Consider the following 10,927-nt stretch of genomic DNA (forward strand, 5'->3'; position numbering starts at 1 on the left):
CCTGATGACTTCATTGCTCTGAGTGATACAATTGTAAAGTGCTTTGTGTTTCAAATAAAATGAAACAAAACAATCAAAACCTGTTACAAACCAATTTCAGATGCTTTACGTTTTTTGTGTTTTCTTTTTTTTTTTTTTTGCCTAAAATCCGAAAATCTTTGAAAAACCGATTTTTGCAACTCCAAAAAATGTAAAATTTAAAAAAAGTTTATTTGAAAAGCAGACACAAAAGGCTTCACAATCAACGATCATCATCAAGAAAATTACCGTCGACTCCTGTTAAATAATATAAAAATAAGAACATATCTCCTTCATCCAAACTGAGTATTTGAACATTAATTTTGAACACAGCAACACACTGATTGATGGTGTGGGTAATATAGATACTGGTAACAAAGTTAGGGTATATTATTATTGTCTCGGCAGTGACCAACAATAGGATAATATGGTTGGAGACTAATGTCTTTATTTGGACTGATAAATCCGTGCACCCACATCAAACACACTGGCCTTTTACTAAATGAACTTGGAAGAAACCAGCTTAGCTTTAGCTTTGGCTAAAATGATGATGAGAATTAGCTCAATAAAACGAACAAACAAAAAAAACCCAAGTATGTTTTTGGATCACAGCATGAAAGAACATTGATGTTGTTGTTGTCAGTACGGTGCATCATTCAACAAGTGTCTCTGGGGTCTTCTCCCTGCAAAGCCTTCAGAGTGGAAGTTCCTCCTGCAAGAAGTTTGGGATGAGGTGAAGGACGACTGAACAAGCTCGACCAGAGAGCCTTCAAACTGTGCAGACTTTATGCTAAAATGTTCATTCCACAGTGAAAGCAAGAACCAAATCTGCATTTTAGTGCTTCTCTCTTGTTTTATACTCATCTACCAAAATGTCCCTAAGCACAAAAACACCACAGAACCTAGTTTCAAGCAGCTATCTATCCGTCCCTTTTCAACATCCGCTTCTTCCTGAGTTCAGGATCCCGGGAACAAGCGGCTATATGCAAAACAATTGATTTGCTAGATGTTACCGCTAGTTATTGTAACAAAACCGTGAAAATGTCAAGTGGTAAATCAGAAACAGAATAATAGCAGTTCTTTTGTTTGACTTTGTTTTTTCTTGTTTCGTACAATTTAGGCTGCCATTTTTGCACAAACTTTAACCATGTTGTTGACCGACACCAGAACAAACACCTTTAATGTTTGATGTGCTTTTTTTTTGGCACTCACACTTCTGTCTAAACTAGAACCTGGAGCAGGATTTCCACAGCAACTGATGCTCACAGGAGGACGGCGAGTGTTGCCATCTTCGACCGTCTCCAGTAGTGGTGGGGAACCACTGTAACATCAAGTGATCAAGTACCGTAATTTCCAGACTATAAAGCGCACCTGAATATAAGGATCACATGCTAAATTTAGGGGAAAAAACAAATGTGTGCATATAAAAGCCGCACTGGACTATAAGCCCCAGGTGTATCGTCAGGAAACGGGTCCGCGGAGCGGAGCGGTTCGGCGGCTGTGAGCCTGCGACTCTGGACTCGCACCGCGGATCCTGTTTGCGGGGTCCCGCTGGTCACCTCGGTTAATTGGTATGGAGTCGGACCAGAACTCGACAACAAGAGCAAGACAAGAGAACATACAGACGAGAGCGCGAGCGATCTAGCCAGATCGACTGCCTTTAACTTAAAAGCTGCATCACATGCAATTCTTGGTTTGTTTTCCATAATGAGGGTTTGTGCATGAAAACTTCCTCTGCGCAAACTGTCTTGCTCTCGTTCTGTATTTGCTTCCACTTTTGCTTTCGTTGTTCGCGTGAACTGCCTGTCTCACTCTTTCCCGAGCCCACCCAACAATCCATAAATTGAGACGGTCCCCTAGTGGCCGTTAGCTGTAAAATAAAAACATAGATTAGCCGCACCGTTGTATTAGGGCGCGTCCCCATAGCACCGCCTCGCCACACCGCGCCTCGCCACGGTTCGATTGTGTCCCCACAGCCCCGGGTCCACGAGACCGTGGGCGGAGTCGACGCGGTAAAGCGGGACAATGTTTTCGACGGCGTTATTTCTGTGCGATACACAACAGCGCAGCGATGGACAAAGTAGAAGTTGTTTCATACCTGCTGCTCGGTCTGTGGTTGCTTTTCTGTTAAAGAAAGTTTCCCTCACTGAAGTCACAGTTGATCATTAATGCAGCAACATTTATAATTTATTGTTTCGTTTTCTGGGAGAGTAAAGGTGTAGTTCAACCTTTATATCTTCACCAAAAGTAAACACGAGACAGATATAACGGGAAATAGCATTTATTTAAAAACAAACAGACAGTAAACACGACTCCTTATTTGAAATAGCTGCCCTAGCGAGCCAAGGACCACTTTATGCCGCGGTGTTCGAGGCTTCCTCGCAGCGAAGAGCCACGTCCTCTCGACCAATCCGTATTTCCTCTCGTCTCAAGACTCCTGGGATTCCCTAACTTAACGCGCCTCACGCAGGAGCAACTCGGTTTGTTCCGAGCGCTTCGCCGTTTGCCGCTCGCCGTTTTCGCGAATATGGTTGAACACACTCGCGAACACGGAAGTTCCGTGTCGAAAGAGTTGGCGTCGGTGTCCGCTCCGAAAGGGAAAATCGACGAAAACACTGAGCCAATCCAATGCCCTGCTCGTCGCGACATCACCACTCAACTCGCCTCGTCTCGCTTGGACCCTGGGCGCTTGAGGTACCAAAACGGCGCCCCCTACAACCGTGTAGCGGCCAGTGGGGCCGCTCTACAACCGTACTGTGGCGAGGTGAGGCGAGGCGGTGCTGTGGGGCCGCGCCCTTAGCCGCAGGGTTCAAAGCATGGGGGAAAAGTAGCGGTTTATAGTCCGGAAATGACGGTACTCACCCTCCGTTTTCATCCCTCAGGTCTTCAGCTTTGAGGGCAGACTTGGCAAACCCCATACCCTGGGGAATCCTGTCTGGGTACCTCACAACCAGCTGGCACCCAAGAAACTCAGAGCCCTAAGACGATGGAATAAACAAAAGTTCAAGATGATCAGGAGAAACATGAACGGTCAGCTGACTGAGAAATACGCGCTGGCCGATCACTTTTTCAGCTACATGCTAGCACACACGGCCGGTCACGTGGCAGCTCAGAACAGGAAGCTGAGGCTATGCTTTGCACGGGCTCAGCGAAACTGGACAGATGAAAGCTGGAAGACGAGCTCAGCTTCAAAGAGACTTTGGATGGTGGGGTTACAATTTGTTTTGGACGCGTCGACCCACTTTGTAACAACGGAGCTTTATTTAAACACAACCTATGTAAGGGGGTTGTCCAACTCAAATGCACGGTGGGCCAAAAATTCAAAACTTGGACTAAGTTGCGGGCCAACATTGAAATAACAGTGAACCTTTTCTATGGACCCAAACAAGTTTTACTGCGACCTGAATATGGAAAAAGCGAAAGCTTATACAGCTTATAGCATACAATAAATGACTATATTGCACACACGCAAAAACAAATTTCAAATAAAAATAATTAAAAACTCATCAAAATAAATAAAATGTAAATAAAAATTTAATGCCTTTTTTTTGTAGTCATCTGATTTCAATTTCAACAGTAACCACGGGCTAATAATACATTTCAAAATAAAATAACAGCAATAAACCAATTAAGTAATAATAATAATAATAATATGTGCCAAAATACCAGCAGAGCATTCTGGGATTTGTAGTATTAGCAGTACATATCCTGTATAATATCGACGGGCCGACTCCAGTAGTGATTTTGTATTGCCTTGGAGGCCAAATTTGGCCCGCAGGCCAGAGTTTTACACCTACGGTCTACTGTATGTGTTCTGTGACCGACCGTGTCCATTCCTTTACAACCGCAATGTACCCCTGCTGCAGACAGCTGCTCCCATCAGGACAACACACCAAAGAAAGTGCATGATGCTGTTATGTCGACATGGATCAACATCTTGGAGGAGGAGTCAGTGCCATTCAAGACGACGCTAAAGGAAAAACTGGGGATGCGACGCATTGCTAAAAAAAATAAGGCAGCTCAGACAAAGTGATGGGTGAGTTTGCAACGGAGGAGTTTGGAACACTACTTTATAATTGGGAATAGTGCAGAGACAAGGAATCTGGCACAGAAGTACCGTATGTACACCGGCAGTTTATAACAAGAGGGCACAAAGCAAAACACTTTCCAGCCACGCAATGATGTCAGGGGGTGCGCTTACGTGAAAGCTGCGGATGGCCTCTACGCAGGAGTCTTTGTGAGCAAAGTTTACGAAGCCACAGTGTCTGTTGCTCAGCAGCTTCACACTGTGAACAACCCCGACCCTGCAGCAGACAGAGAATTACCGTCCGGGAGGACTCGGCTATCGAAACATCAAAAAAAAAAAAAAGACAAAGGAATTTTGACTGACTTCTTAAAGAGTTTCGTTAACATGGCTTCGGTAATCGTGTGGACCAAGTTTCCCACCCAGATAGGATAAAGGTCCCTGTGGAGACAAAATAGCCCGGTGTGAGTTTGCACCAAAATAAAATCAGAATCAGAATCAGAATCAGAAATACTTTTATTTATCCCGAGGGAAATTCTTTTCGTAACAGGGTTCCAGTCAACTTGAGAAATGTACATAAAATATAGAAAGAAGCATGCAATTAACTAAGTAAAAATAATAAAAACAATAGAAAATTAAGTAGCTGACAGAAATAATTGGCATAGTCCCAAGTGCAAATTTAACAGTTAAAATAAAATAAAATAAAATAAAATAATATGAAAATAAAGAGCGTATAACTATAAGATACTGTAAAATGTTTGGATGTAAGCATGTGGATGTATATGGCAGACAAAAAACACCTCTATTCATCCACAACATGCAACTGCTGGAAGACAGCGTCAGAGCATTTCCTGATGTTCTGCCCTCGCAGAAAACACCCTTTAATTAGAGAAGAGGCGGGGGAAAAAAACAAATTGTGCACACACACACACACACACACACACACACACACACACACACACACACACTGGTTGCATGCAGTTTAATTGAGTGTGGCCAATAAGAGAAGCTCATTAGAACAGCGTCCAATTGCTCACAATTGTCCAACAGCTTCCACACATGAGAGGCATTTAAAGGTCCATCGTGTCAAATTTGGCTTCATTTATGATGATTTTTATATTGGTCAAAGCTTAGCATGCTGCCTATCAATACATTGATAAAAGTATATACTCACAGTACAATGACAGTCATTTGGTTTTCCTATACCCTTAGAACAGTTCTACTAACTATGAAAATATTAGAGCTGTCAGTCGATTAAAAAAATGAATCCGATTAATCGCATGGTTTTCCATAGTTAACTCACGATTAATAGCATATTTTTTTATTTGCTCTAAATCTACCGTAAACTGATATTTTTCCATTTTTTTTAATAATCATATCAACATGGGAGTTGGCAAATACTTGCTTTCTGCAAATGCAGCATGTTTATTCGTGTTGGAGCAATGACAAGTACGACTAACAAAACAAAAGATGCACAGGTTTGTGTCATTCAGTTGTGTGTGTGTGTGTATTTGTTTAATCTCTCTCGCACTCTGATACAATGTACTGACAAATATAACATACAAATATGATTGAATTTGTCATTCGGTTTTTATTTTGAAATTAGTTTATTTTGAAAATTCACCAGATTTTCTCGGGTTTTTTTTTAGCGACCTCCTGTCCGTCTGCGTTAATCGCGCGATAAAAAAAATAGTCGGCGATAAAGCGGCGTTGAGTTAACGCGTTAATAACGCGTTAACTTTGACACCCTTAGAGCAAGGATCTTGCTGCTAAACCAGCGACCATCAGTGCACTGAACAGGAAACACGCTGTCAGGCCTTTAAAGAAACAAGGATGAACCCACTGTGGCGGCTGATGGTCTGCACCGGCGGTCTTCACGGCTGCCGATGGCTTGAGTTTCATCTCCGCTTCCTCGGTCAAATTGTCTCGGCGACGAGGGGAACCACCGTGTTCAGCTCCTGCGCAATGACAATGAGACAATGAGAGTGTGGGGGAAAAAATGTGCAAAAAAAAGGTATCGCGCGCAAGTGGCTCACTTGACTGTCTGTCTGATTGGGACAGAGCTTCCAGAGCTTTTTCTACCGAGCCGTGGGAGATCAGAGCCACGGAGCTCTGCTCCTTGGAGAAGCCGCACTCCTGAAAAAAAAAAAAGACAGCGAACAGAATTCCGGTTCAAAGAGGCCTCGCTCACGGGCACACACTTTTAACACAAACCGCTACGCACCATCAGTTGTGATATTTGCACCCGCTTCAGTTCCAGGGTGGCTTCAGCGCACGCGCCGTCCACTCTGAGCACCTCGCCGAGGACTCGGGCCGCGTCTTCGAACCTCTGCAGACAGATTGGGAGTTGGGAGAGGCGGAGTGAGTGGAGGATGAGTTCAGAGGGAGGGAGAGAGTTGCATGAGGAATAAATCCCAGTTCAGGTTCATCGACTGTCAAGGCCGCGGCCACAATCCGCCCGTCAGCCCGTCTGGGGGGTGAATAATGAGATCCTGCACAACTCAATGACACTTTGAAATCAATTCAGTCATTGTGCAACAAGGCAAAAGTCATCAAGATGATCGCTTTGACCCGGAAGTGAAAAAGAAAGCGGAATGCATTTCCAGGAAGAAGCATTTGTATTGAAAGCAGTGCGTTGCTGAGAGCACTGAGGGACCGTCTTGTAATCTATGAGGGATTACCGTAATTTCCGGACTATAAAACGCTACTTTTTTTCCCATGCTTTGAACCCTGCGGTTTATACAACGGTGCGGCTAATCTATCCCACTAGGGGACCTTCTCAATTTATGGATTGTTGGGTGGGCTCGGGAAAGAGTGAGACAGGCAGTTCACGCGAACAACGAAAGCAAAAGTGGAAGCAAATACAGAGAGAGAGCAAGACAGTTTGCGCAGAGGAAGTTTTCATGCACAAACCCTCATTATGGAAAACAAACCAAGAATTGCATATGATGCAGCTTTTAAGTTAAAGGCAGTCGATCTGGCTAGATCGCTCGCGCTCTCGTCTTTATGCGCTCTGTCTTTGTGAGCTCCTTCCTGTGCGTCGCTGCCTCGAGTTCTGGTCCGACTCCATACCAATTAACCGAGGTGACCAGCGGGACACCGCAAACAGGATCCGCGGTGCGAGTCCAGAGTCGCAGGCTCGCAGCCGCCAAACCGATCCGCTCCGCAGACCCGTTTCCTGGCGAAACACCTGCGGCTTATAGTCCAGTGCGGCTTGTATATGCACACATTTGTTTTTTTCCCCCTAAATTTAGCTGGTGACGCTTATATTCAGGTGCGCTTTATAGTCCGGAAATTACGGTAGTTTTCTTCCAAAATGTTTTTTTTTTTTTTAACCGAGAGTTATTACCTAGCATTTCCATTAGTAGCGAAGCAACAGAGCAACATAGCCATGGCAGGAGCAGTTTTTTTGGGTTTCTTTTTTTTTTTTTTTACCTGCAGGCCTGCCAGTGCTCGGCTCTTTCTGAAGAGACCTTTGACCCAGCCGGGACGCATGCTAAGTGACAACTCAGCATCCGCCAGTGCCTTTGTGTACTCCTGCATCTTCTCAAAACAGAAGGAGCGGTTCCCAAATAACCTGTCGGAAACGCAGCCATAAATTCAAACACAGAGGCGAGCGGCAGCGTTGACAGGACAAGGGATTCTTACTTGAACTCAGTCGGATTGTATTTAATTGCGTCCGTGAAATACTTGACGGCTGTAATATAATCTCCAGCGCTTGCAAACTGATTCCCCGTGTCTGTGAGAAGTTAAAACAAACAAACAAACAAACAAACAAACAAAACAAAAACAAACCATTATCCATAAATTGTGGCACAATCTTTTTTTTACTTTTCACTCTTTTTAAGTTACTGAGAAACAAATGAGACAACGGTCGGCCAAAAAAACTCACTCGCTAACTCTGCACTTTTCCTCACGCTCACGTCATATTCGGGGCTCTTTGGGCCGACAGAATTCTGATCAAAGCACAAATGAAAAGAGGTTTATTGCATACCAAGGCAGTCGGCTTTTCTTCTCTTGGACTTTTTAATGCGTTAACTTTTGAGGCAGTTACCGGCAGCTCTTCTCTGACTTTTCCCAGGATGTGTTCTGACTTTCCTCTCACGGGGCTCCTCTTTGCCTTCTGCTCTGATTTGAATTTCTGCTCTAATTTGCGTCTGGCTATGTCGGCGGCTTTGCTGACAAAGGCACTCGTCAAGTTCAGCTCCTTACACAGACACAATAACAACACCGACAATACAGACTTGCAAGCACACGTAACCCATTTCTCCAATTTGATTGTTTCACACCGTTGAACGCAATGACCTTGATAATTAAGTGAATGTGAGGAAATGAATGAATAAAAATAGACAGCGGTTACCTCTGAGTTGCCTTCGCTCTCTTCTTCACTGGACTTCTCACTACTCAGACGTCTTAATTTTGTATATATCGTCATGGCCAACTCGTCGACGTCATCGTGGCCCGGTTTACTCTCCGCAGCGTTGCGCTCCGCTGGATCGTTCGCTTCCTGAGCGGCAAAAGAAGTGAACGTGGAAAAACGATTGACTTTGTCTTTCGCCTCTGTTCTTCAAAAGTTAACTCGTCGGGACCTTTTCTTTCGGAACGTGTTTCTCCTCCTCTTTTTTCAGCTTCTCCGACAGTTTTCTCTCCTTCTGCCTCTGAGTTAAGAGAGCAATGAAAAGTGAAAAACGTTAACACCTTCACTTCTCCCAAGGTCACACGAGCAAGTCATCCAAATTACCTTTTTCTTGAGACGCTTCTTCTCAGTTTTTTCCTGAAGCTTTTTGGCGTCTGATAATAATCTTTCTCTTCTTTCAGAATCCTAAAAAAAAAACAAATTAAAAAAAAAAACAAGATTGATAAAAACAATCTGGACCTTCAGTGAATAACAGAGACTGTTTAATCAACAGGGGGGAAAAAAAGCGTAAACTTACTCTCTTCTCATCCTCCACCGCATTGTAAAAATGCATTGAGTGCTGATAGGCCACGCGGGACAGTCTACTACATAGTTTACTATATGCGTGACTACGCCAGTCCCGGAGGTCCGAGTCGCCCCATGCCAAGTTGTCCATGTCGTCGCCGAGGTTCTGTTCGGCTGGAAGAGAGAGCGCGAAACGCACACACACAAGAACACGCGTTAAAATGACGGGTGGCCAGAGACGGCCTCACAAAATCCCAACAGCTCCTTACCTGCGATGTCAAGATTTAATAACAATAACTGATATTTGGATGACCATAAAACATACGCACAAAACTGGTGCTGGAGAGGAGACGGAGGAGGCGAGCGTGAGATGAGTTTAGCCCTGCATCAAAGCTCTGTGCTAAAGTCAGAGCAAAGAGAAAGTTGTGTTGCAAAGCTGGAGCCAAGAGCCGTTTCTAGTTTCAAGATTGAGTTAAGCAGAGAGCCGGCTCAACACTTCAGTTTCACTTTCCTTTCCTGGGTAAAAGCTGACTTACTGGCTCTTCAGCAGATCAAAAGGAAAAGAATTACAATAACGCAACAGAGTTCAAAAGTTGTTTTTTTTTTCCTTTTAAATTAATTTATTATATTTTACATTCACACACTTTTTCTTTTCTTTTATTATTATATTTTTTTTTTTTACACACAACAAGAATAGGACACTTTTAGGATGGTCATTTTAGACAAACACTAATCATTGTGTCACGTTGAAAATATTATTACATTTCCATAAAAAAAAAAAAAAAAAAAAATAATAATAATAATAATAATAATAATAAAGCAGTAGAGGTCTTTTGACAAACTAATTAATATGAGGTGTGTAATGTTTCACTCATTAATAAAGCCAACAAGCACAGTTTGAATCACACTTTTTTTTTTTTTGTAATTTCGACCATCACCGCTGCGGAGCAAATGCAAGTCAAACAACTGTAAACTCTCTCTCTCTCTCTCTCTCTCTTTCTCTCTCTCTCTCTCTCTCTCATGCGATACTCAGAAAAGGAAGGAATACGTTCTACCGTCAAAGCACTGACTGCCGTCAGACAGATAACTTTTCCGAAGGCAGGATGGAAAGAACCCAGCACATCTCGCGAGCACCGAACTAACCTAGCTTGTCAGAAAAGCAGCCGCCGACTTCTTAAGATGGTCGAGTTTTCCCGTTTGTTTTCTTTACCGGCTGTTGCTTGTGTATATGCTCATGTTGTGCTCATATGTGACACCCTCCCCCGGTGTTCACTGTAAACTGGTGACGTTACGAGACGTCCCGAGGATTCAAAGCTGAGTCGAGTAATGATGGGGGCGTTTCTGCGAAGCCTGCTCGAAGTGAGTCGCGCAGGCGCAGTTGATGCGGCAGTGGAATGCGCATGCGCGGATTTACTACAATTTTACGACCATTTCAAATACCGTTTTCCGACTCTCCCCGATGTGAGTTTTCCGTCTGGTCGTTCAACCGTGATGCAGTTTGTCGCAACCCGATCCGAGTACCTGCTCGAAGTGAGTCGCGCAGGCGCAGTTGATGCGGAAGTAGAATGCGCATGCGCGGATTTACGACAATTTTACGACTGTTTCAAATACTGTTTTCCGACTCTGCCCGATGTGAGTACATGTGTGAGTGTACCTAAACCTGGCCTCATAGAAGTTATTTTAGAAAAACGGAACATTTTAGCTTTACCGAGTAATATGCTTCCAATCGCTCAGCTGACTATCTTGGCTACACATCATATTATCTCACAATTTGGCGAGATTATATTTCTTATACGACGGACGTGAAAAAAAAAAGTTGAAATTGTGCGCACACGACGCCTGTAAATCAACTGTCAAAAATCGGGGAATATTGGGGAATATTGACATAGTGTTCGTTCATAATAGAAACTTGTCTTCTACTTCCGGTGCAGACACGAGACTCACATCAGGAACGTGTCGTAAAA

General features: G+C 43.7%; 1 protein-coding gene across 1 annotated transcript; it reads right to left on the reverse strand.

Annotated features, from left to right (window-relative positions):
• Window positions 1-207: 207 nt before the first annotated feature.
• LOC142894213 (uncharacterized) lies at window positions 208-10,297 on the reverse strand. Its single transcript, XM_076035483.1, has 16 exons — window positions 10,107-10,297; window positions 8,977-9,137; window positions 8,784-8,864; window positions 8,632-8,700; window positions 8,403-8,549; window positions 8,097-8,249; window positions 7,935-7,998; window positions 7,691-7,781; window positions 7,478-7,619; window positions 6,267-6,371; window positions 6,079-6,178; window positions 5,886-6,000; window positions 4,409-4,483; window positions 4,220-4,322; window positions 2,881-2,996; window positions 208-730 (listed from the first exon to the last, which is right to left on the reverse strand). Exons 2-16 carry the CDS (start codon window positions 9,112-9,114, stop codon window positions 658-660), a joined length of 1,572 nt encoding a protein of 523 aa, XP_075891598.1. The 5' UTR covers window positions 9,115-9,137; window positions 10,107-10,297; the 3' UTR covers window positions 208-657.
• Between the last annotated feature and the right edge of the window lie 630 nt (window positions 10,298-10,927).

The sequence above is a fragment of the Nelusetta ayraudi genome, unplaced genomic scaffold (assembly GCF_046127955.1).
Source record: "Nelusetta ayraudi isolate G7.1 ecotype Tasmania unplaced genomic scaffold, CSIRO-AGI_Nayr_v1 ptg000042l, whole genome shotgun sequence".
In the NCBI taxonomy this organism is placed as follows: domain Eukaryota; kingdom Metazoa; phylum Chordata; class Actinopteri; order Tetraodontiformes; family Monacanthidae; genus Nelusetta; species Nelusetta ayraudi.